This window comes from Podarcis filfolensis (genome assembly GCF_964270895.1).
Source record: "Podarcis filfolensis genome assembly, chromosome: 3".
In the NCBI taxonomy this organism is placed as follows: Eukaryota; Metazoa; Chordata; class Lepidosauria; order Squamata; family Lacertidae; genus Podarcis; species Podarcis filfolensis.
The window spans coordinates 110,512,418-110,539,593 of record NC_139606.1 but is presented as its reverse complement, the minus strand read 5'-3'; the positions used below and the strand labels follow the sequence as shown (position 1 = coordinate 110,539,593).

At 44.0% G+C, this 27,176-nt stretch overlaps 1 protein-coding gene across 6 annotated transcripts in view; it reads right to left on the bottom strand.

The window, feature by feature from the left end:
- Positions 1 to 27,176, bottom strand: part of EML6 (EMAP like 6) — a 174,812-nt gene that overhangs the window by 28,341 nt on the left and 119,295 nt on the right. For 4 of the 6 annotated variants that reach the window (XM_083604732.1, XM_083604730.1, XM_083604731.1 and 1 more), the window contains 6 exons: positions 25,675 to 25,827; positions 22,988 to 23,119; positions 22,086 to 22,174; positions 20,472 to 20,648; positions 20,140 to 20,341; positions 18,887 to 19,013 (listed from right to left, as the gene is read on the bottom strand). In XM_083604732.1, the coding sequence (XP_083460858.1) occupies positions 18,887 to 19,013; positions 20,140 to 20,341; positions 20,472 to 20,648; positions 22,086 to 22,174; positions 22,988 to 23,119; positions 25,675 to 25,827 (880 nt within the window). Of the gene's footprint in view, positions 1 to 948; positions 1,193 to 10,244; positions 10,371 to 18,886; positions 19,014 to 20,139; positions 20,342 to 20,471; positions 20,649 to 22,085; positions 22,175 to 22,987; positions 23,120 to 25,674; positions 25,828 to 27,176 lie in introns of all 6 variants that reach the window. The other 2 variants (XR_014545789.1, XM_083604734.1) reach the window with 2 other exon arrangements.

Below are 27,176 nucleotides of genomic sequence, written 5' to 3'. Positions count from 1 at the left end.
TCTACTGTAGTCTTCTTAAAAACAGTAATGTAGAGGACTGTCACAAAAGGTAAGGGGTTTATGATCCCTTTGCCCCCACCCCTGTAATCTATCCATTCAAGTACACTGTGAGCAGCCATGAAAACGTGAGCTTCACGGTGAGCATTTTTTTGCATTTAAAAAAAGGATATTTCATTGTTAGGTTTGGTTATTCAGCTGAATCAAGCACACTCATACAAAAACTTGCTAAGACATAAATGTGCACGTAAGACATTTCATGGCTTGCAATAACCTTGTGATATTAAGACCAATGGCAGCATTAAGGTAAACTCAAAAGTGTAAATAAGTTTTGATGGAAGTAATAACGGAATACTGAATGGTATAGTTTTTGTAAAATATGCAGGGATTTGTGATATGCAAAATGAACCATGGAAAGAGAAGAAGGGAAGTCATTGATATCTTAAGGATGTAAAAATAAGTGATATATATATATATATATATATATATATATATATATGAATGAGACCAAGGTCTAATATATTTTTCCCAATGCACTGAATGAAATATACAACAGATCAATTATTTTCTTTGGAGGAATGCCGAGCATATTATAGTAAAATAAATAAATCCACTGGAACAGCCTTTCCCAGCTTGGTGTCCAGATGTTTTCACCATTGGGAGTTGTCATCCTAGACATCTTGCAAGACATCAGGTTGGAGAAGGCTGCAGTCAAATGACAATCATAATGGATGTACAGAAATATGTATCAATGACCTTGGAAGCAGAGTTTAAAAAATACAGGTCGTCACAAAGATGACAGCTAATACTGACTATCTCACATTATTTAGCTATAAAAAGTTGCAGCTAAGTTATTGAGGAAATAGCGGCAAACCAAACGACCACAACTCAGGTAGGTAAGTATGTTCAGTTTAAGCATGAGCAAAACACTTCAACACTGAAAAGAGTTACCTTGATCCCCTTGTAAGCAGCAAATAAAGCCAAGTGAGAAACTTAGTACAGTTCAGAGAAATAGAATCAGGCCATTATAGACATTCATGCACAAGCCTCTTTTGAACTGACCGGTCATTCCTGTGAGGCCATGCTATTCAAGCATGCCAGCAAGAACTAAAACAGAAATTAAAAGAGTGCACCAGTCCGCATATTCAGAAAGATCATACCCTGACATCGTGGGGCAAAGTCTGCACTAAAGATCCTATAAGACAAGGAGAAAAGAGAGAGAGGAAGCTTTATCAGTGCTCCCCACATGCTCCAAACACCCCTGCAAAAAAGTCTTTTGGCATCTTGCACACCTAAAGAGAAGTCCAGAGTATAGCAACAGCTTCAAACAATAGATGGATGTGGTGTTTGTTTGTTTTTTTGCTCTAAAGCATCATATATAAAACCAGTTTGCCATGGAGCAGACACTCAGCAGGGAACTGCAGAGAATCACAACTCCTTGAAGAATGTTCCTGTGCGATATAAGTGCTTGCAAACACAAATTTGTCACATCTCCCCGTGTCTATTTGAGGTGCACACTTAAAAAAATATTTTGAATGCACACCTAAATACGTGATATTTGAAGTGGTCCCTTGTCCCCATCCAAAGGCAACTTTCCCCCATCCCGATGCTCTCCAGATGTTTCAGACTACAAGTCCCATCAGCCACCACCATGCTGGCTGGGGCTGATAGGAGTTGTAGTCCAAAATAATCTGGAAGGTGCCAGGTTGGGGGAAGGCTGTCCTAAGAAATACCAGATTCGCTGCTTCACCGGACTGTAGTGTTGCAATGGAAGGAGAGTGTAGGATAGGGAATGTTTTCTGCATTGTGTTGATCCAAAGGCTCTGTCCGTGAAGTTTCACTTTAAAGGGGTGGGATGGCTGTAGAGTGTTAAGACACCTCTGCACTCCCACTTGTCCCATGTCAAGAAAGCCCAAAGTTTCCCCACTGCCCTGCCCCCTTCCCAGGGGAAACCTGCTCTTTGGCTCGAAATGGGAGCAACAATCGTTGAAGAACATAGGTGTGGCTAAGCTCTTGCTGTACAGCTGCCATTGACTCCAAATGCCCAGTCCGTTTTTAAGAGATTCCTTAAACCAAGGGTACAAAGTTCTCCACCACCCTAGACTGCTGCCTCCTCCCTTGTCATGCAATGCTAGTAAATTCTGCAATGTTGAAGTGGCAATTCAATAAGGTTTTGGGCTGAAATGTGGTCCGATCACTCCTTTAGGCCAGCATTGTATAATCTTCTAATTCTAATAGAATTACCGTATTTTTCCATCTATAAGATGCCCCCATGTATAAGATGCCCCCTAATTTTTGCGGCAACAACCAATCGCCAGTCCACCCTTGGCACTATCCATGTATAAGATGCCCCCTAATTTTTGACATTATTTTTTAGGGAAAAAACCTAGCCTTATACATGGAAAAATACGGTAAGCGAAAACCAGCAACTCGTGTCTCAGGAGCAATTTCCAAAAGGGGTGAAGAACTGAAGGATTCCTCACCCCACTCCCATTTTGCAGGGGGGGGGAATAGGAAAAAGCATTGTATGAAAAGTGATTTAAGACTCTTTTCCTCTGCCCACTAACCTGGAAGTAAGCCCCATTGAAGCCAATGAGACTTACTTCCGAGCGAGCGTATATAAGATGGTGCTGTAACACAGCGATCCTAGGCACACGTACCCCAGAGTAAGCTCTGTTGGACACAGTGGGACTTACGTCATTCTAGGCACAGGGATCACCAAGGCCAGGTGGCAATGGTGTGTCTGAATATCTTCTCTAATATCCATTTCCACAGGAGCAGTAAGGAACCAGCCTGCCGCTCCAACACTGAGTGAGCCCAGCCACTATCAACAGAAATTTCCATGGGTTGGAGCAGGGGTCAGCAACCTAAGGCCCATGGGCCACAAGAGCCCCATGGGGGTTATTTAACTGGCCCATAAGCCACCCCAGAACCAAGCCACCTGCTCGGCGAGTCCCCGCACGCTGCACTAAACCGGCGCAATGCAGCGTAGGGACTCACTTCCGTGGCACAGGAAACTGTGTCTGTGCATGCACAGACACTGGAAATCGTGTCTGCGCGGATGCAGACACCAGGAATCACATCTGCACAGACGCAGATGCCGGAAATCGTGTCTGCACAGGCGCAGAAAATCGTGGACGGGCACGCAATTCGGCTCACAGAGGGATCCCCACAGGAGTGAACTGACCCAGGCAAGGTAAACCTTGCTGACCCGTGGGTTGCAGCCATGTTCCTCCTTGCCCTTCTCCAGGGGTCAAGGAGAACGGGCAGGATGCTCCGTCGCCCTCTCAAAAGCAAAATGCTCTCAGCATTCTGCTGCTTTGCAAAGGGACTACCGGGAGCATAGGCAATCACGGATTTCGCAAGAACAGCTCCCAAAACTGCCCGTGGGGGAAAACTGCCTTTCGTCAATGATAATTTACACACCCTTATATAGAAGAGGAACAAGGAGGTGTTTGGATTCGGCACTGCTTCTCCCCCCCCCCCATTACAGCTGACTGTGGTTACACTCACACTTTACATTTAAAGCGCATGGCTTCCCCCAGTGAATCCTGGGAAATGCGGTTTGTTAAGGATGCTGGGAGGCGTTAGGAGATGCCCATTTCACCCAGAGAGCTACATTTCTCAAGGGTGGTTTAACAATCAATGGCTCTTCCCAGGAAACTCAGGAAAGCCCTATTCCCATCGCTGAGCTACCATTTCCAAACAACTATCAGCACCCTTAACTAACTAAAGTTCCTGGGGGAAGTCATAATTGTTCAAATTGGGATGGTACTGCTTTAAATGTGTAGTGCAGAGAGTTCACGATACTCAGCATCTATCACTCTTTGGAACTGCATGAACAGCATCAGGCATGCAGTGCTTGTAATTGCTAGCATCAGGGCAGAAGGTGTGCATGGAAATTTGAAGCCTTAGCAGCAACAATTTGGAAAGTACTCAAAAGTTTCTCTCGAACCAGTTTTTCTCTTCTTTCTGTTTTAGTATAGTTTAGAAATGAACCGATTTCCACAGTTCTCCTCCTAAGGATGTCTGATAAAGTTTATGGGGAAAGCAAGGCAGGATTTGTGGAGGAAGCGAAGGTGAAGACAGATGTAACATTAAATGTGGGAGAAGAGCTCTGCAAGCACATCCACTGTCTCAAAACACACAGGTACATTATTTTGTCCTGGAACAAGCTGTTGGGAGTGGGTGGGTGTCCGTGTTTTTAGCATGCCAGGGAAGAACAAGCAAGTGCCAGGGTACTTATTGGCTAGCGCCTATGCCGTCACCAACCTACCTCTTCCATAACTCCCAGAGCAGCTCTGCAAATGTTTTATTTTTAAAAAAGTTTGTGGCTTTTAAAATTGTTAAGTAAAGAATATAAACATTAATAAAGGGCATATACTATTTAAAAAGAAGCTGGTCAGTCTGCCTGGGGAGTTGAGCCAGTCTTCTGTTTGCAATACATGCATGAATGCAAGGGAATTTGTGAAGCGAGGCTCATTACTGCGGGTTTGAGAACCCAACGTGACCTGCTTTTAAGAATGTTACATCTGTTTTCAGCCCAGGAAGACACTGCTCACCATGACATAAGCCATATAGGAGAAGAAACACAAGATATAATTTGAAAATGTATACATACATATAAAATTTTGTGAAATTTTATATTTCTCTATGCACAGCACATATATGCGCAAATACTCGGTGTATTCATATATACATAAACATGTATATATGCACACATATGCCTTTTGCAGTCTGCCAGCACCTCAAACATTTGTCTAAGAGATGTAAAGCTAATGCCACATCACAAGTCATGTAACACTCCTAGGAAGTCTGGTGAAAGCTGGTTTGTGACCCCCAAACCGCTTCATTCTGAACAATAAAATGCCATGGATGTGAAATCTGTATGGTTGTTAGCAGAATATAGTCACCCTTAAGACATCTTAGTAAGCTGAATGGTACATTCACAGAAAGCTGTGTGGGTTTTATTTCCCTCCCCCCTCTGGTTGTTGCTTATACTTACTTGACAATTCCCTGCCTCCAAAGGAAAGCAAGTTAAAACATAATACAAGTATTAATGGTTTCTTTGCAGTAGCATAACAAGGAAGTGCGTGTTTGCCACGAATGGCACTCAGAGAAAACTACAAGCGTTCTCAAATATTGCGGAGGAATTTTCCAATGTTTTGCAAATGTAAAGCACCACAAAACTCAAACCTGGCACTCTGGCAACCCCAGAGTCTTACTCTTCAAGGAAGAGGGAGAGTTATTGGCCCAATATTTGTTATGTTGTACTGCACCCAGATTGGCGCTGCGGGTTAAACCACAGAGCCTAGGACTTGCCGATCAGAAGGTCAGCGGTTCGAATCCCCGCGACGGGGTGAGCTCCCGTTGCTCGGTCCCTGCTCCTGCCAACTTAGCAGTTCGAAAGCACGTCAAAGTGCAAGTAGATAAATAGGTACCGCTCCAGAGGCAAGGTAAACGGTGTTTCCATGCGCTGCTCTGGTTCGCCAGAAGCGGCTTAGTCATGCTGGCCACATGAGCCAGAAGCTGTCTGCGGACAAACGCCGGCTCCCTCGGCCTATAGAGTGAGATGAGCGCGCAACCCCAGAGTCGGCCACGACTGGACCTAATGGTCAGGGGTCCTTTTACTGCACCCATATAATGGCTAGCATTGCAGCTCAGCAGCCATTTGGGCCAGGTTATACAGTGAACCAACAAGGGACTAGTAGGAACTGAACTAAAACGTAAACTGGATTTGCAAACCCCAAAATTTAAATAAGTAATCATGGGAAATATGTTCATATGAGTCACCCTTCAAAGTGTAGATCGAAAGAGACCTGAGTAGGATTTAGTCGAATTAGCAGTGAAGAGGCACAAGTTACAAGAAAATATTTGAAGCAGGAATAGCTTGAGCTAGGCATAAACATTGTTCTGCATGGAATGAATGAATTCGGGGTTCTTTAGGGAAATCATTGCTGTTTCAGCCAAAGGACTTACTAGAAGTTAAAGGCTACAGAACCCTGATTGAGAAACAGAAAATGCCAAGCCAGGTAAGGAGGGGAAGATAGCAAACTGACCAGTGCAGTTTGGTTGGAGAGGAAAAGTAAAAGCAGAGAGCTTGTTCTGTTGGAGACAGAAGGCTAAGTGAGGACAGATTTGTTGAAAGAGGAAGGGTGAAAAAATAATACCCAAGGGGACTTGATCACCGGACACTTGCTTTACCAAGGATAGCGAAACCATGAATTCTCCAGCAAAACAGTTCTGCTACTTGAATGCTACTTATTGCATTCACGTGTCACTCTGACTCCGCTTGCAAATATGAGCAAGCAGAAAAGCAGATTAATATAATCAGAGCTGAAGAGGATTTAGGGGACCTTTCTTTTCAAGCTACCAATTGTTTTGCTGTGGGTCCTGGCATAGCAGATCAGTGATGAATGGGCTTGCTCAAGCCAAGATGTTTGTCTCCTTCTTAAACACTGATGTGCAAGAGTAGGATCCTTGCTATTTCAGGAGCACCGTCTCTCTCACTCACCTGATAGGGTGGGCATGGTTGGAACTGTACTGAACATTCCCCCAAACACACACCAATATGTTTTGGTGTAGATTTCCCACTGGCCCATTTTCATTGTAATACTAAGCGCACTATTGAACACAGATTTACTTCCGAGCAAATGGTGCTGGAGGAGACTCATGGACTGCAAGAAGATCAAACCTCTCCATTCTGAAGGAAATCAGCCCTGAGTGCTCTCTGGAAGGACAGATCCTGAAGCTGAGGCTCCAATACTTTGGCCACCTCATGAGAAGAGAAGACTCCCTGGAAAACACCCTGATGCTGGGAAAGATGGAGGGCACAAGGAGAAGGGGACGACAGAGGACGAGATGGTTGGACAGTGTTCTCGAAGCTACCAGCATGAGTTTGACCAAACTGCGGGAGGCAGTGGAAGACAGGAGTGCCTGGCGTGCTCTGGTCCATGGGGTCACGAAGAGTTGGACATGACTAAACGACTAAACAACAACAACAAATATACATAGTTTTGCACTGTTAGGCTCCCATCGTGAATTTGGGCTCCCTCGCCTCTTCTGGAATAGCATCAAAGAGGAGTCCAGAAGATCTCACTTTGATTTCAGATTAACTTCAGTTATTTTTAATCATGTCCAGTCGAAAGAGGCCAACTTCAAACCACAGTTTATGAAGCTGGCTTGATTCAACTAACCATAGTTAAGATTAATATCACCTGAGGGTTTGGATGACATGCCAAACTGTGGTTTATGGAAATGGAAGCAGAAACTTCTTCTCTTTTGTAAAGTTTTTATTACTATTAATTCAAGAAGCAGAAACTTTGGAGCTCCTCAGAACGATGCTCGAGGAGGAAAGGGGAATACAGGGGAGCTTATGGCTGCTTATAGATTTCACCCCCTGCCTGAATTTGCTGATAACTTGGATGATCTGGAAGGTATTTCTCCTGGCAGGCTGTTTTTGGAATTTGTAGCTGGCAGAGGAATCTCTTTCAAATTGCTTTACTGGCAGTATTTTATCAATTTTAAAAAGTAAATTGGATCAATGAAATATGACCAGCCCTTTGGCTGTGTGGGGGTGTTGCAGTGCATCAGTTGATTACATCTCACTTCTGGGCAAGCGGACTCTGCTTTTAAGAAGGAAGGACCTTGTCTCTTCATCGTTTCCAGCGTACTCTGGTGTGCATTAAAATACAAATAGCGGGCAGTCTTGTGAGCAATGCCAAAACACAAAGCAATATTCTGGGCCAGGCTGTCTAACTACTTCACTGGCTTGTAACTACTGCATACAATGACAGACTTTCCTTTCTGTGCAAAAGAAGCCTCAGCTGTACTGAAAAGTATCACAAAGGACTGCCTTGCGGCAGCTCAAAATGAGACATTTCTGTAGGCAGCCCGATAGAAGTCAGAAGCATTATAGTTCTCGGTATGTATACACCTGCCTGAGCTAAGGAATCACTGCACACACCAATCTTACGGTTTTGCCAAAAGAAAGAACAAGAGGGAGAGGTTTTCTGGAATTCTCAGTTGAGTTTGCACTGACAAGGAGCGATCATGGATTTTATAGAGAAAACAGCGGGTCCCCTCCCAATAATTGCTCTCATTTCAGGCTACTTCATTCTGTGTTGAGCCAATCAATGTGGCCTGGCAGAAGCTGGCATGAGACCAGCAGACCTGTGCCTTCTGAATGGCTGGCTCCCCAAGATCATGGCAGCAAGAATGTTTTGGAAAAAAAACTTCCATATTGTGCAGGCAGAAGCAAGTGCAGAATATCCGGGTTGTTCCTTCTTTAAGTTCTCCCATTGTCCATTTTGCAGTATTAGCTTATCCTGAGCTGTCCACATTACCTACGCAACTGCTGGAAGCGGGAAGCAGATCAGTTTGCTTAGAAAGGTTTATATGGCGGTCAAGACAGTGAGAGCGGGAAACCTCCAGATTCCTAAACTCTATTTGTCCTTTGAGTTCTGTGCTGACCTTTCCTTTGAAGCTTAGACTGATAACTGTCAGGTTGCACCCTCTCTGACGTCTACCTCCATCTCACATCTCCATCTACTTTCAGACACTGAAGTTGTTGAGATGATGTCCTTTGGATCTCACTCAGAGAACAAAGGAAGCCAGCATGGCTGGCTTCGTTTCTCCAATAAGTCCGTTAGCTAGGACTACAAAACTCTTTCCTATCCAAGAAACATCTGATCCAAGCACAAACTTTCTTTTTTCGTACTAAGTCCCATTCTCAATGCATGACAGTTACGGTTGTGTTCCCCAAACAAGGATTCATTTCAGGATAGTTAACTTCTTCTGTTGCATATGAACTCAAGCCGTGAACAGTAACTTTGTAAGGTGCCGTTTATATAGATGGCACAGCAGCAACAGAGAGGAGATAGGGAGGTAAAAGCCCTCTTCAAATGAAACACACAGGTGTTTCATCCATGTAAACACCAAGCCTGTGCATCTCTCATATATAGAGGGCTAGACAGACAGACACTTCCTGTCCACCTGCTCGGCACATTCCATGTTCTCCAGGGACAGATGAAGCAGCACAGAATGGCTCACTTTCTGTATTTTCCTTCAGGGGTGGAGTTGGCTGTGTGAGAGCCCAAGACTTGCCCTGGATTATATTCCTTCCTCAAAAGGGGTAAATGAGCTGGTCCAAGCTCCAGTAGGTGCACACTGCCATAGCACCCAAACCCTACCCCTCTGTCCTCTGTCACCATCAAAAACTGCATGGATGGCATTTCGAAAGGAGCAAATAAACTTAACGTGTGAACATCCATAAAGCAATTTAAGCATTTCTCTTAAAAGTACCTTCTGCACACACAAATGAACCAACTTTACACAAACCAGTTAGTCTCAAGAATTCAAGTAGCGATGCAAAAAAATAATATGGGAGCCATTTTGAAAGGTAAGTCACATATCAGCTAGTAGTTAGTATTGTCAATAGCATAAGCGACTTCTGGAAGGTGCGGCGGTCCTATCGTTTGTATGCAGCATAAAAGGATCACAAAGAAATTTGATAATAACGTCTGAACAGGGAAATGCTGGAGGTGTTTTTCATGAGACAGGCTAGTGCCCAGGAGGCAACCCTTTTTGTCAGACACAGTAGGCCAACAGAAGAGATACAGCAAAGCACTGCTGGTGGGGTTGCATATATTCTGCAAGGTGTATTAGAGTGGTGCTTAATACTTCATATTTGAGTTGAAGCATGCTTGCCAAAAAAGGACGCCCGTACTGCGTTGGTTGTATTAGAGCAGCCTTTCTCAACCTGTGGGTCCCCAGATGTTGCTGAACTACAACTCCCATCACCCTTAGCTAGCAAGGCCAGTGCTCAGGGATGATGGGAGTTGTAGTCCAACAACATCTGGGGACCCACAGGTTGAGAACCGCTGTATTAGAGAAAGGCAGCAGGGGGAGAGAGCAGAGCAATTAATGTGCCTTGTGCAATTAACTTTCTGTTTAAGGGTCACTTCCCCACTGGTTAGCACAGAGGTTATTTGTTCACCCGGCCATGCAATTCAAAACAGACGGATGCTTAAAACAAGGGATACAAATCAGGTGTTAGTAAAAGGCAAAATGCAAAGGCTTTTTGCAATGCCCCACATATCAGTAACATCAAACAACTGCAGACATCAGAAGTACCATCAACAATATGGCCTGCTTGGTTAAAGCGATTCAAGTCTGGCGCATATAAATATCTTTCTCATCCAAGGTACAATTCATTCGTGTCCTAAATATAAAACTGTATGGCTTACAATTGCCCTGGCTTGTCCGGGACAGTCGCGCCACTGACCAAATGGTCCCGTGGTGTGGGAGCACTTCTCTTAGGACTCCCACACCGCGAGACTGTTCCTGTGGCTCCTTTGATAAGTGCCCCACTCCTAAATTAAGCAGACAGTGCAAGGGGTGGAGAGCCAATCAGAGGAACAAGAGAAAGAAGGAAGGGGACGAGAAAGGAGGAGATGGAGGGGAGGGAGAGATAGCAAAACGAGAAGGGAGAGAAGAAAAACGGGGGGGGAGAGGAGAGAGAAACATCCATTAATTTTCTCAGTGAAATGCACATACTAAAATCACCGCAGGATTTATATGCCCAGACCCGCCTTGTTAAAACAATTGTTACAATACAAATTTCACTTCTCTCTTTCTGTTGTAGAGGAAAGCCCTGAATTGGAAGGGAACAACAAAACATTTGGAGAAAGAAGAATCAAGGTCTACGAAGTTTTAGGTAGGCACAAATGAGGTTCAAAACAGCAGCTCTTTAAAAACAATTCGCCATCAACTCCTCAAAATGGACCAGGTAATGGAACTCAACGACATTTTCTTTTCTTTTTTGGGTGCAAAAGCATGACCCAGCCTGGAATGTTTTAAGGTTAAAACCCAAGTGTTTGTGGGGCATATTCAATGTAGCACTATGGCTAAGGTTCCCTCAGTGTAAGGATTTCTGCTTGTGCAACAAAAAATTATTCCCCTTTCCTCAGCAGAACACTTCCTATGTTGGCTTTGGGTCCCACTGCAACTCTCCAGAGCAGATTTGAAAACAGCATGAGACTTTGGGGGGCGGGGAGCTTTGGCGTTCGTCCATCGCTTTACAAACTGTGCTTTATGAAGGCTTGGAAAATTAAATACAACCCCTAGGCGCCAATACTATTTCTCACAGGTATACAGTTCCTCTGCGCACAAACCACCAAACCACATCGTGTTGAAGATGGAGAGAGCTGGTATCTTGTAGATTTGGTTTGTTTTTAATGCACAAAATTTCTAGCCCGCATAGCTGTGACGTATGAGGATCCAAGTCATTTTTCTCTTACTCTACAACCAGTCAGAGGCCCTGTGAAGACACCACCCAGAACTGAAGCATGCCTTATGGGTCGGGGAAGGGTCTCTTCGGTAGTGGCTCCTTGAGTCTAGAAATAACTTACCTAGGGAGATGTCCATAGCCTGTAAACTTCCTAAAGCATTTTTTTAATAATGGGGTTGCTGAGGCTAAATGTGCATTCAAACAACTGGTGGCCGGTTGAAATAATCTATTGGTCTCTGTTACATTTAACTTTATTGAATATTACTGGATGGGTTTGGTTTGTAATGCTATTTAGATTTGTTGCTAAAGCTTTTTTATTTTTAGTAAGCTGTTGCAACCATCTCGTATTGTTAGCCAATTGAGTATACTGTAAAGCAAGGTGAAAAGTCGTGAGAATAATTGGAAGGTTGCCCTTGGTTTTCCAGGCCTGTGGGAGCTCAGGCTGATCTGGTCTCAGCTGGTCCACGTGTCTAACAAGAGTCCACCATGGCAGCAGGAAAGGCTTTCAATGGCCTCTCCTTGGCTTCTAATGGCCCAGCAAACACTTTTTGGCAAGAGATGAAGCAGAAACCTAAATTTCAATCCGCATTGTTGGAGCTGTCTGAATGCTCCTATTGTTTGTAAGAAGGAGGAGAGAGAGAGAGAGAGAGAGAGAGAGAGAGAGAGAGAGAGACTCTCCCTCCTTTTCCAGCTTCTGGAAACTCAGCATTTAAAAACCCCAGGGGACAACATGGAAGATATTCTTGGCATCTAGCCTGTATGGCTGCTGCAGGCTCTGGAACTACAGCTGCTGTGGTTTATGAGGATTGGCATGTGTTCCTCCATATAAGTGGCACATACAAATATTGGCTGGTGAGCAGAGGAGTGGATACAGATGGCAGATGCTTGCAGAGGTGTGAAAAGCAAGACTGTAGTGGTGTGTGGGGAGAGGAGGCTAAGACTCAAGGCCAGAACCTGGGCGTGGGGTGGTCTTCAAGAAAGAATGCATCAAGTCAGGGAAAGAGAGAAGTTGCTTGGCTGGGAGGAAACTAATCTCTTTCAAGAAGGTGACAAAACACATCTCCCTCCTTCCGAAAGCAGAAACCGAACAGGTTAAACAGCACTGACAAAGTTTTTTGGGTGCAAGGAATTCAAATCTGCTATTATTTTAGTGAACGGACAATATTCAGCTTGGTTAAGTCTACATCTGATGAAGAAGCACATAAAGGTCTTTCAGAAAACCAAATAATTTTAAATTTATCTTTTTGAAAAATCCAGGTAATGCTAAATAATAATATTAATATTAATATATAACTGCAAATACTTTGCAATCATTTTAATGATTTCTAAGCAATGTTATACACATACTACTTACCAAGCAAAACTAAATCATATTCATTTAACAAAGATATTTTTTGAATTCCCAAATCATGTTACAACTTTTTAGAACCCTTCATTTTTGAAAGTTGAAACATTCAACACAGGCAAATAGCAGCTTGCTCATTGCTGGCTTGTTGTTATTTTGCTCTGTACAATGTAGTTTCTTATAGGAATCTGGTGACTTTGACAGCCAATGCCAGTGGGCAAACAGCTGGATCTGGAGAAGACAAATCTAGAGAAGACAAATCTGGATTCGGCCATAAACCTTATGGAGCAACCTGGGGCCAGCTGCTATGAGAAAAATCGAATTTATACCAACCCACACAGAATTGTTTCTGTAGATAAAAGGTATGTAGAAGGGGAACCATGAACATCAACCTAAGTTATCTGAAGAGTGATGGGATACAAATGTTTTTAAAAAGAAATTCTTAGTAGTTTCCAGTAGACTTCTTGAAAATACACGAGTGGCTTCAATTAAAGGATCTCACTGTGTCTCACTGACCTGGTTCACACAGCATGGTAAGCCAAGCAAAAAATGTTAGCTGCAACTTGTGGTTCTCAAGGACTAAGCATAGCCGTGATTCCAGATTCAGATCACATACCAGGTCAAACTTTGGCTCTCCTCAGTGTGGCTCAGGAGTTTTTAAAAACGAAACAGGGTGGAGTAAAACAGCTGCAAATGCATCTTGGGGAGTCCACCCATTTGAGCAATCCCAGTAAGCCGTAGTTCGGCTTGCCATGTTGCACAAACCAAGTCACTGCAAAGGGCTCTGCAAATGGATTAACACACTTTTCAGTTTAGGATGTGCTGACATTTCCAGGACACAGAACGCACTGTACCAACAGTGTAAGACAAGCGAGACCTGGAACAAAATATTGCCGTGTATCGCGACGCCTAACAGAAGAACTCCTCGTGCCAGCCAACTAGGCAGCAACCATATCTTTCTCCTGGATTAATATAAGCTGCAAAGAGCTCAAAGCAGAGCAACCCAGCTTTCCATTTTTATTTTTCACACTCAACACACTGTCTACTAAGCATACACAGTCGTTACTGGGCCATCTGGAGATATATATTTTATTTTATTGTCCTTTAGGTTGTTTTTTTAAATGATTTTTCTTAACTCTACACATCCCAGGATTCTCTTGAGCATGCTGTTGCTTCCTCCTCACTACTTAGTGGTGCCATTCAGTTTCAACTCCTGTGGGAGCTCACCATCCAAGTTTGCAATTAGAGGGAGCAATGCTTGAAGGGGCCCGATGCGTTGATTCCAACACCATCCGCAAGTAAGGACATTTCAAAACAAAACAACCAAGACCTGAGTTCTCAGCGTGGCCACATAACATATTGTAACAGTGGGCTGCATCCAACGAAGTCGTCCCATTCCTGCAAGGAATATCCCTTGTGTAATGGAGCTTCCTTCCCGCCTCTTCTTCCTGCACCTCTGCCACCACCACACCTTGCAAATCTGCTCCAGTGGGGAAAACACCAGAACAGACTGAGGGGTCATGAAGAGGGAGGAGAAAGAGGGCAAGTTCCATTGCACAACTGGAAGTCCTTGAGCAAACAGGACAACTTCATTCGCCATAACTCAATCTGCTTATTTGTTCTCTGAAGATCTCATCTGTTTCTTTCATTTGTGGGTGGGGAGCCAAGGGGTTATGGCAAAGGTATCATACAATTAGGGGGGATCTGAAGAGAGGGAGAGGCAACACCATGCAGGTGTCCTTCGAAGGAGAAGCAAAGTCCCAGCCATTTGAAAGAAGAGTCTGGTTAACTACGGACTGCCGGGGGACAAGCTGCCAACAAAAGGTGTGGGTTTTGTGGGCAAGTCTGGGTCTGCAGTTTGGAGAAGAGTCAGAGTTATGGAGGGGAGACTGTGAGGGGAGAGACTTCATCAGGCAAGACCTCCTTCCACCCACCTTGCCTTACCCTCCAGTCTCTGCTTCTCAATTTGTATTGTATTCTTTTATGCACTGTGACTTTTATTGATTAAAGTTTAGAAACTATTTATTATAACTGTTAAGAGTGGATTTCTGTTTAATTTTTATATGCCGATATTTAATATTATTCAATGCTATTCTAACGGATTGTTGAATATTACTTTATGCGATATAAGTTGCTTGTTTTAAAGTTACGTTTCGTTATCACATTTTTGTATTGGATTGTTATAAGGTGTACATTCTTTGTTTCTTCAGCTTGCAAACCGCCTTGGGTATTGTAAGACAGAAAGGCGGTGTACAATGTTGTGTATTGAGTCAAAGGATTTTATATCTGTATTATTATTGTCTGTATTTGCAGTAGGGTAAAGTAACTGCCTTTTGGTTCCAGAGGGTACAGCTACTATTGGTTCATTTAAGCTGCTGTATTTGGATCCTCTGTCTTATTGGTTTCCTCCAAAAGGCAGGACTGTGATTGCCTGATATTGTTCCCTCCAAAATGTATCCTTTCTAGCTAGTTCCCTATCCCTATAAATGTAGCTCTCCCCTCCTCAGTTCTCAGTCTTGTTTGCTTTAATAAAGAAGTGTTACTACAGAACTGTCTCCAGCGTATTATGTCAAGAGAGCTGAAATCACAAACCCCACGTCACAACATACAAATGAAAAGTGGAAAAAATTGAGCCCATTTCCATGTTGCTCACAGGAAGGAGCAGCAGCAACATGTTGTGACTATTCTGGTGCCTCTGCTACACCAGAGGGACTCCTGAGCCAGCTGATAGCGTTTCCATGGAGATCTGCCACAGCATATTAACTGCCTTTTGCTGGCAAGGAAGGTGCCAACGTGAAGGAGAGGACAGAGGAATCGCACGTATCCTGTATTCAAGGAGTAGCAGTGACTGCTCTGCACACATCACAGGCAGTACATAAAAACAATGCAGAGAGTGGAGGCCTCTTGCAGCCCTGGAGAAACAGTGCCAGCTAGATCCACGAGTAAACTCTGAATCCTTTGTGCTGTTCCAGCTAAGCAAAACAACTCTAAGGCCCGCTTATTCAACACAAAAGCAGTTTACAGCTGCTTAGCAGCACTGGAGTGGCAAACAGCAGCACCCAAAACGTTCTGCTAAACCTATTATTTTGGCTCGTTGTTTTCTGAGCCTGCTTTCCACCGTCTTCCTGTACCTCTCATTAATTCTCCGTTGGAAATATGACGTTCTCCTCCAAATCGCAGCCTTCCCGCTCGTCCCCATCCCTCAATCCTGATTTTATCGTAGCAGGGATACTCCGAAATGGAGAGGGAATGGTAAAATGCGGTCTCCCAACACGTTTAGTCTCACATGGAGAGGAATTTCAAGATCAGGCTTGAAATGTGGCCTTGCTTGCTGACAAGGCTTTCACATGGTGGCAGCAAGAGATAACAGACAGAGCCAGCCCACTCGTGAGGCAGGGGGAGGAAGCTGCCTCAGGTGGCAGAAGCCCGAGAGGTAGCACCTTCGCAGGCACCCTGCCACCTCCACTACCAGTGGAGATGTGGCTCCAGTGACAGTGCTGGCTTCCAGTGAAATTTTGCCAAAATATTCTGAGATCTCGACAAAATCGCATGAGACTTTGCCAGAGCCTACCATTGCTGCTGTGCCACCCAGGTAAGGGAGGCCGAGGTGGTGGCAGAACACCATGCCTCCCTTGAATAAATGCCCTCCTTATGTGAAACTGATGAGGTACAGTCACTGTTTGAGGGTGCAATCAGCACCCATGCCTCTTGGATAACGTAAGCATTAGGCTTCAGGTCCTGCCTGCCTTAATGAAGGCAGCCCCCACGACAGTGGGGGATCGTCAGCAAATGAAAAACAAGGATGACAGAGGGCAAATCATCCTTGCAAATTCCCCCCAGGGACGGGGGGAAGGGGCTTCACTCACAGTTTGTCTCGGTACTTGGCTTTCACTCCGGCATGGAATGCAAGAAGGGAGGCGCTGAGTTCAAAAACAATTTGCCTGGCGAAAATGCTCCTACGCTGCCATTAAGAAGCAGAGGTTCTCTGTTTAATTGGATTTTTTATTGACTTTAATGTACCAGCGCGTGATGGAAAAGGGCTGCAACAACATACTGCGGAATATATCAGCTACATAGATCAAAGGTTTGAACTCAGATATTTTCTTCAGTGTGAGGAGTGTGGGGAGAGGGAAGCACACGGTTTGTTTATTTTAAGTTTCTTTTATATACCGTATTTTTTGCTCTATAAGACTCACTTTTTCCCTCCTAAAAAGTAAGGGGAAATGTGTGTGCATCTTATGGAGCGAATGCAGGCTGCGCAGCTATCCCAGAAGCCAGAACAGCAAGAGGGATTGCTGCTTTCAGTGTGTAGTGATCCCTCTTGCTGTTCTGGCATCTGAGATTTAGAATATTTTTTTTCTTGTTTTCCTGATCCAAAAACTAGGTGCGTCTTGTGGTCTGGTGCGTCTTATAGAGCGAAAAATATGGTATTTATGATTCAGCAACCCTCCCCAGAATGCAAGACAAAAAGATATTTACAAGTGAAGAAGGGACGTTGGAGTAATATTGATATTAACAAGCAAAGATGGAAACTATGTGTGATCTGAAATGAAGAAAGGAGGGTGAGGGGACGCTCAAGTATGACTGTGTTGGAAAGGCAGAGTAATTCCCCTCACCTCTGCTTAAAAACAACAGACAGGAAAAAGAGACTGAGATTTGTTTGCGTTACTGATGGAATGTAATCTAAAGTTTAATTGGGCCATAAATCTCTAGCTGGAAGGAAAAGAATCTGGGGGCTGTGATAAGAACGCTACAGAGATTCTGGGTGTTGGAAAGGAGTATTAAATCTTCAGCGCGTTCAAAAACTGTCCACCTTTTCCTAGGCTGAGGAGGAAATGGTGAAGATCTGAGACATGTTTTACTGGTGAGACAGAATAGTTTCTAGCAGACTGTCGCCTGTTCTGAGACATCGAAGCAAGGGATGGAGAGATAAGACCTCTGAGAAACTTCAAGATTCAGTTCTGTCTGAAGCCACAATGGGAGAGAACAACAGCTGGGAAGTAACAGAGACAACACCATATATGGACAGAAGGAATTTCCATGGGCATAAGTGTTTTCACATGCAGGGCAGAATAAAAATAATAGTTTGAGTACCTCACCTGAAGCTTTATAAATTTATATATTATAACAACACAAATGGAAATCGTTAATTATGTAGCTGTTGACTGAGGGATTCTTATTATAACTGAAATGCAACTGACATTAATTACGATTATGGAACACAGTGATATAAGATCAGAAATGCACCCAAACCACCATCCGCAGAGCCACTTAAACTAAAATGCATTAAGTCGATTGGCATTTTGATAATTGTATAATTTGGGAATTAATTGTTATTGTTATAATTTGGCTATCATTGGGGTATATTGGAAAACTAATAACAAGTGTTTTTCAAAAAAAGATAACGTAAGAATTGGACCTAGCAGATAAGATGGCCAGCTCTTGACCCAGAGACAGCAAGTTTTGTTTTATCAGCTCCATGCTGTTTTTATATGCATTACTTCTATAGTTCATTTTATCCTTCAAACCTTCCTGCCCCCTGCCCCGGCCTCCTGTAGCAAGCAGGGCTCCTGTTCTGCTGCACAGATTGTGGCAAAAGGAAGGTGGCAGAATGGGCTGCTGGAGTAGAGGCTTGTCTCCTGAATAGCCTCTTGATTTCCCCAAGCTATTAAAATAATAGACAAAGTTGCCAGGCCAAACTCTGGCACCCACACTAAGGGAGAACCATAAACTTCGTGAGTTGATGAAAAGATCTGCAATGTAACTACAACCACTGAAAGTTTTTTTTTAAAATAAAAGAAAAATTACTACCCCAAATGCAAACCCAGAACCATGGGGAAAGGTTTTTCTTTTCCACTTTTGTTTGAAAGAAATACATGGTAGCATTCCTAATTATATGGACAATACAGATTGGTGGTACCTGGAATACATTATTTCAGCACAATATGTAGAAAAGCTAGAATTTAGATTTGGTAGATATGGAAGCATCCAAATAAGGGAGATGAGCTGTAGATTTAAAAACGCAATACGTATCAACACCCACAGTGAACTTTAAAGTATACGCAGAAGAACTTTTAAAAAATGGATGGTTGCAATATAACGCCTTGAAATAAACATGTTTCATTGCAAAGAGGAAGTGCATTAGTTTGCAGAGTAACGTGGATTCTCAATGTAGGTTTTGGAGCTGTGCGGACCAGCAGGCCCCTTGACGGAACAATGAGGGAAAGTAACTGAGCGCCTCCCCATTGCCATACCTTTCCTCCACGGAAACCTCCTTCAGCTGCTGGTGCGGTTTTGTGCCCTCCATCTCGCGGATGCTCACGGCGTAGATCTTCGTGGTGTAGTCAATCGCTTTTTCTCTTGCAACGTCACTGTCATAACCTTTGACGGATGCAAAATGGAACGCGACACTAGTTTAGGTGCTTGCAATATCGTAGCATAGAAATTAACGTGCACATGGTTCATTAAGCACAAAGCATGCTTCCTCATCATCTAAGGAAAAACAAAACAAAAAACAGGGTCCCATGGCCAATGCCATGACAGTTTAAAACTTGTAAATATTAGGGTGGTCCAAGGTGTTAGAATTCCTGCTCCATGATTGCAGTCATGGGATTTTTGTCTTTCACATGACGGTGTATGTTTTGACTCCACAGAGTGGGATGTGACGGAGACAGGATGTTTGTGTTACTGTGTTCCGTGAAGTGGGACTATTGTCCTTTGTTTTTTCTCTCTCTCTGCTGTCTGATGCTAGAGAGAGAGGGAGCCATGTTGCAGTGCTCCATGCGTGTTTATATGTAAATAAAGTAGATTAGCTAAAATGCTGAGTTGCTGCGGTCTGTTACGCAAACTGCAAAGACTCTGCGGATCCCTAAGTGTGCCGATGTCATTTGGCATCGGTTGCTGTGATGTTTGGGCTGAAGAAAGCTTATGAAGCTCCCGAACGATCGCCCAGGAGGGAGGGAACATGCCAGTCGGGCATGTGTCTCTGCCAGGGTCCTACTCGAGTGTAGGCTGAGCTCCTGACACAAGGTCCTCTCTGATTAACTTATTTAGCAAACTTGGTAATACAGCACTGAGTGATCTTCTTCTTGTCTCTTGCCCATTTACACACAACCCAGGATGAGCTGGGACAATTCTGGGCTGTGCCATTTTAGAATGCAGGGCTGGGCTAACATAGCTTTAAATGCTGCTCCAAATTGGGAGGGGAGGACGGACCTTCCTGCAAGTAGTAAACTAGCAGAAAGGGGACACACAGCCCTCGTCCTGATATGCTAGGTTATTACACAAAGAGGTTTTTATTTTCACTGGGAAGCATTCAAAAATATGGTATCTCCTTGCTCACCTAAGAAGGCCCAGTTTATATGCCACCTTCTCCTCTTCCTGCATAATGTGTGGAATGACTCTTAAGTGAACAAAAAGCCCATGAATCTGGTCTCAACTGCTCCCGTATGGATGCATGGCGTAAAGTTTGGAAGTGTAACAAATAAAAAAACATAGGCAACATTACCTCCATCCTCTTCGGCATCCGTGTCCGACTCCTCGCTGTCCACTAGTTTGCTTTCCTGGGTTCCCACAAATTCTCGAGTCCAGATCATCAGAGCAGTGTCAGCTCCTCCCACCGTCAGAAGGACAGAGTCATTGTGTAACCAGCGGGCATTAGTCACATGGGCGCTGTGCCCCACGTACTTCTTGAACTTAGCATGCTGACCCTGCAAGAAACCAAGAGGATTCCTTCTGCTTGTTTCCCATCTTCCCTTAAAACACACGATGCCTCCATTTGCCAGCGTGCTTTTGGAACATGTATAGAGACTTCACAACCTGAGTTGTGTTGTACATTACCTTGACCGGGTATCTGAAGAGCTTTACGAACCCAAAATCATCCCCTGTAGCTAAGAGCGTGCGATCTTTGGTGAGAGAAGCCGCGTTGATAACAGTGACGTCGCTGTGCATTGGCCAAATCCCTTCGCAGGTAGGACCAAGGACACACGTCCACGTGTCCCACTCGATCTTCTCAATCTGAAAAGATATATATATATACATGGAATCCATAAATGTAAGAGCAGCTCACATCCTCTAGGGAATTGATTCTTGCAGCATACACTTTTACAGAGTGGGCGAATTGTTCCTCCAGCTGCTCATTTTGTTCGAAAGATGTAGTGCAGTTAAATGTGCCTCGAATAAAGGGCAGTGATTGCAGCAGGCTCATTAAAAACACAAAATCACTGTGTGCTGTTCCATGCAACCCTATTTTTAAAACTTGAACTACTAAGCTCACGTCCGTATTTCTTTTCTTTTTTTAAAAAAAACAATGTCTTGCAAGAAATCCAAAGATTCCTTATTTCAAAGCAGAACCAAAGGTTAAAAACACATGATATGGGAGATGGAGGAAGGAACCAGACATTGCAGGTGCTTCCAGGCTATTTTCTGATGGGATTCCAATTCAGGATGCGGGATTGTTGATTCGGAGCTCTTGTGCAACAAACCCACTTCCTCTCCAAACTGGACTTTTTGCGATCAGGTCAGGAAACTGATGGGGAAATGCCCTGGAAAGTGTGGGATGATAATTGCTTGATACAGCATTGTCTAACCTCCCCACAAACAAATTGGAATGATACTCAATAAATAGTCAGTCTCATCTAACCTCCCTACCAATTTTGGGCAAACCAATCACGATGAATGCCATACAAATATTATAATAACAACAACAGCATCAACAGCAACAACAACTATTATTATTATTTTATTTTTATTATTAAACAGGTTGTCTGAAAGTGCACACCCATACGAGCCTACTGAGAAATATTTCCCACTGAGTGAAGTCAGACTTACTCTCAAGTAAACAAAGAATCAGCAAAATAATTCAGAGGAATGCAATTGGGAGAGGGGTCCTTTCACAAAGAAGTTTCTCATTGCATTACTGGATCAAGTTCACCAAGTTTTGTTTGAATCACTGTTTATCCCTAGGTATGTCCTCAAAAATAGTTGATTTCTAAAGTATTTCTCACAATATACACATTTCAAAAGTTATACCCTCCCCCCCAAAAAAAATACAAATTTGGGTATGTTTTTGGGACAAGAACTGCATTGTAAAATCCAGAGAAGTGTGAAACCTGAAGGACAGTTCCATTCCTTTCATTTCACACATTAGTCTAGGTTTTGCAGATCTGGTCAGTTCACAAGAAAACTGGTGAAAACCAAATTCAGGTGGCACTGCTGGGAGTTGTAGTAGAAACCTTTTGGAGGGCACTAGGTTGGGGGAGGCTAGTACAGTAAAAGACAGCTCAGAGGACCGGGCTGATCACAAACTAGCTTTGGTGAAGGCAAATAGGAAACTCTGCAAACCAGTTTGTATGCTCTTATTTTATTGGAGAGCAAGGAAACAACAACAACAACAATATATAAAACTTTGAAAGTTCAATTCGTGACATATTCCACCATCCCTTTCATTCCTACCTCGGTGGATCTTATAACATGCCTCTTTCCTCTCGGAGCTTCAAAAAAGAATTGTTCTTTGGCACCAGAATTGACTTGCAATAGCTTCCCTTGATCAAAAAGAAAGAGGATATTATGACAAGGCTCTCTCACTATTAAATTAAGATATGGTTTGACAAAGAAGGGTAAATTCCCTTTATGGTTTGTTTTGACAAAGAACTAAAACCTAGTTATTCAGCACTTACAAAAATAACTGCAGTCTTCATCAAGGGGGAAATTACCTCTGGATTCCACCAAGAGTGAGGATAAGTGTAAGATTTTAGAGGAGTGGAAAGGCCCAGAAAGCTTTCTCAAAGCATTCCATCTAAATATACCATTCGTCTTCAGAGCAGAACTTTGGGGAGAAACTGCCCTACAAGTTTGTAGCGGAAGTCAGGTGCACAAGGTGCTGATTGGCTGCCCTGCTGTGAGGTCACCAAAAAACTGCCGCCCACATTCCGACAGCGGTTCTGCATTAACTTTTCCATTGACATCACTAGCTGAATTGTGCCCAGTTTATATAACACACACTCTGAGTCTGTAGGTGGTGTTAATTGGCCAGGGAAAGCTTGCATTGATGAATAATAATGACAAATAATGATTTGGCTGCTTAAAATGGAGATTTGAAGTAACTGTTTCACCTCCCTCATCGGAAGTGTTTGACCCAATAGTCATATTTTTGTTTGTTTTAAATGTTGTTTTAGGCCCTCGTGTCAAAATGCATTTGGCTCATGTTGAAATATGTAATATAATGTTGAGGTTGTCTGGATATTTTGGTTTCATCACTGGGTGAGCAGGAGACACATGTTTTGTAGCATGTCAAAAAGAACTGTGAAATCTGTTTCACTGGAGACCAGGCTAGGACGCATATTCAAGGTTTTTACCTCTTGAATCCCAGTCAATGTGTGTGACGTAGCTGGATGCCCCTTTGCAGATGCCAACTCTTTTGCTGGTAAGCACATTGTAAATATCTACAAAATTATCATGGGAAGCCACTGCCAGGTATTTCCCTGCATCTGTAAAAGAAAGAATCTGAAGTAAATCATGTGTAATGGTTATAGGGGTTGCTCGTGCGTAAGTTGCCACCACTCCTGGCTAGGTTGCCTGGTTAAACCTTTTCTGTCTGGACAGCCCTTCACTTTGTGGCTGTTTCAGTCGCTGGCAGAATCCGTCAGTGGGCGTTTCTTGAACTTCTTCCAGCAAAGAAGTTCTTTGACGCCAAGTCTACGCCTACTTTCCCTGTGCGGAAGTCTTCTGCGCAGGGTGGGTGTGGGCAGCGGAGGACCCGTGCTCTCCCCGCTGGTCTCCGGCGAGGAGTCCTGGAGCCCCCTCGCCGATTCCCCCATCTGCCCCCCTTTATCCCTGGTGTTGCGTTGATTTCCTTCCCCAGCCGATGAGTTGCCTCTCTCCCTGCTGGGCCCTTCTCCAGCATCGCTTGGGAGCCTTGCCTCCGCCTCTCGCTCCGATGTCAGTTCCCTGACATCATGGCATGGCATTTGATGTGGTTTTCTTTCTATTTCCATTGCAGAAGCATCGGGGAATGTTGCTGAGTTATAAAATACAGCGGTACCTTGGTTCTCAAACGACTTAGTTGCTGAACCGATCGGCTCCTGAATCCCGCAAACCCGGAAGTGTTCTGGTTTGCGAACGTTTTTTGGAAGCCGAACGTCTGATGCAGCTTCTGCTTGAGTGCAGAAAGCTCCTGCAGCCAATCAGAAGCTGCGCCTTGGTTGTCAAACGGTTTCAGGAGTCGAACGGACTCCCGGAATGGATTAAGTCCGAGAACCAAGATACCACTGTAATGGAAAAGTAGCAAGCAAAAGGAAAGAACGTGGTAAAGGTAATGCAGTGCTACTCAGTTTGTTTTCGTTTTGAATTTTTATGCTGCAAACCACCCTGAGATCTTTGGATGAAGGGCGGTATACAAATGTAATAAATTGTAATAATAATAATAATAATAATAATAATAATAATAATAATAATAATTTATTATTTATACCTCACCCATCTGGCTGGGTCTCCCCAGCCACTCTGGGCAGCTTCCAACTGAATATTAAAAACAATACAGCATCAGACATTAAAAACTTCCCTAAACAGGGCTGCCTTCAGTTGTCTTTTAAAAGTAAAATTGTTGTTTATTGCCTTGACATCTGCTGGGAGGGCTTTCCACAGGGCAGGCGCCACTACTGAGAAGGCCCTCTGCCTGGTTCCCTGTAACCTCACTTCTTGCAGTGAGGGATCCGCCAGAAGGCCCTCGGTGCTGGACCTCAGTGTCCAGGCTGGATGATGGGGGTGGAGATGCTCCTTCAGGAATACAGGACCGAGGGCTTTGTAAATAATAATAATTCATATACCCCTCCCACCCACTGCACCAGAGTCTTTCACGTGTAAGTTTCACTTCATGCTGACAGCAGTTTCCTTGCAACATTATGCCTGTGCATGTTTTATTACAAGGAAATGTGACAGTTGGGAGGAACTGAGATGTCACCCGTCACTACAAACAGCAGAGAAAACATCGGGGACAATGAAACATAGAGGGGAAGAGTTAACTGCTGGAGAGGTCTGAGAAATAGGATGTGGCCTGTGGTCTACCTCCTGGAGGAACAAGTGGGACCTGCAATAAAATGTTGCAGCATGGAGTGTTCTGTTCAGGGTCCCAGCCAGTCATGCCCTTTTCTAATACACTCCATTCTGTTCACTGCCTCCAGTCAGTCAGTGTTCTAAGCACAGTCATTTCTCATTAGAAGAAGGAGGAGAAGAGTTTGGATTTGATATCCTGCTTTATCACTCCCCTTCAGGAGTCTCAAAGCGGCTAACATTCTCCTTTCCCTTCCTCCCCCGCAACAAACACTCTGTGAGGTGAGTGGGGCTGAGAGACTTCAGAGAAGTACTACACTTGATCTTAGCCAAAAGGCCGAGACCATCACGCCGCTCCTATCTGCCATCCCGGGCCGCTCTTGTGAATCCAAGTTGTTCTCACTCCTAGCCGACCAGAATAGCTCGACAACAGAGAAGGTTGCCAGGTTTGTCGAGAGAGCAATGAGACTGAGAGCTGCTGTCTGAATGACATCAGTGTCGTCACCTGGATTCCTCGCCTAGGATCTTATTATTATTATCATTACCTCTGCCAAGTTTTAAGTACTGAGATTATTTTATGATAACTATTTCCATAATGTATTTTTGTTTTTGTCTGTCCTTCGATGCAATGGCCTGTTGGCTATGCAAATAAAGTCTATTCTATTCTATTCTTCAGAGAAGTGTGACTGGCCCAAGGTCACCCAGCAGTTGCATGTAGAGGAGCAGAGACGCGAACCCAGTTCACCAGATTATGAGTCTACCGCTCTTAACCACTACACCACACTAGGATTTTCCCCTAAAGACTTTTTGCATTTCTGCAAATCTTTGGGTTCCCCAAAGTCTGCTGCTACGTCTCTCTTGAACAAGGATGGTGCAGTTTTCAATTTTTCCCAATTTTCATAGAAACCCAAAGAGGAAAATAATTGGCTAAACTCGGTATTTTGTAACACTGCATGGTAAAAAGCCTTTCATTAAGAAGTTATTTCTTCTGCACCTCGGGAAAATTTGATGTCAGAGATCATTTCCTTTCTGTGATGGAAGGAAAGCATATCTTCTACAGTATCAGCATTCACTACCAGAAAACTCCCGTCGTTCAACCCGACAGCCAAGGCTTTCCCATCGGGGGAGAAGGCACAGCACCGTCCTCCTAGAAAAAAGACATTTAGAGAGAGTTTCTGTTTAGCGCTTCGATGCTGAGGAAGGCAGCAGTCAATGCAGATTACCGTATTTTTCGCTCTATAAGATGCACCTGACCACAAGACGCACCTAGTTTTTGGAGGAGGAAAACAAGAAAAAAAATATTCTAAATCTCAGAAGCCAGAACAGCAAGAGGGATTGCTGTGCAGTGAAAGCAGCAATCCCTCTTGCTGTTCTGGCTTCTAGGATAGCTGCACAGCCTGCATTCGCTCCCTAAGACGCACACACATTTCCCCTTACTTTTTAGGAGGGAAAAAGTAAGTCTTATAGAGCAAAAAATACGGTAATCAGCATCTTAGAATTAGCCAGTGTCTTAGGGGAAGGGCTGCAGCTCAGTGGTAGAGCATTTCCTTTCCATGCAAAAGGTCAATCCCTGACAACTCTAGGTAGGGCTGCCTGAAAACCTGGAGAGCTGCTGCCAGTCAGTGTAGACAACACTGAGCTAGAAGAACCAAAAGTTTTACGCAGTGTCGGAAAGCTTCCTGTGTCCCTAATAACTATGCATGTTGTTGTTGGCATGCATCTGACTTGAGAGACAATGGAGTGCACCGCCGGGGGTGAAATCAAACCGCTGCGCTAGCAGCACCGAAGTGACCAACTCGGGTGCAAGCCTGGGCAGTGTGTATGGAGGTCCTGGGCTGCCCAGGCAACAAGACCTCCTGCTCAGCCTCGCTGATGTGGTCCAAAGGAAAGCAGAGCAGTATGCTTTGAACCAGCTTGGCTGCAGGAGTTGCTGGAATAAATAACAACAACAACAACAACAACAACAACAACAATAATAATAATAATCTATTTTTTATACCCTGCCCATCTGGCTGGGTTTCCCCAGCCACTCTGGGTGGCTCCCAATCGAGTGTTAAAAACAATACAGCATTAAACATTTAAAACTTCCCTAAACAGGGCTGCCTTCAGATGTCTTTTAAAGATAAGATAATTGCTTATTGCCTTGACATCTGATGGGAGAGTGTTCCACAGGGTGGGCGCCACTACCAAGAAGGCCCTCTGCCTGGTTCTCTGTAACCTCACTTCTCACAATGAGGGAACCACCAGAAGGCCCTCAGCGCTGGATCTCAGTGTCCGGGCTTAACGATGGGGGTGGAGACGCTCCTTCAGGTATACAGGACCGAGGCCGTTTAGGGCTTAAAAGGTCAGCACCAACACTTTGAATTGTGCTTTGAAATGTATGAAGCGCCATCCAACCATTTTAGGGACTCCACTCTGAATATGTTTTAAGGTTTTCTCTCAAATAGAAGCAACAAGACAGTGGAAGTCTAGGATCAGAGTTTGCCTTCTCTTAGA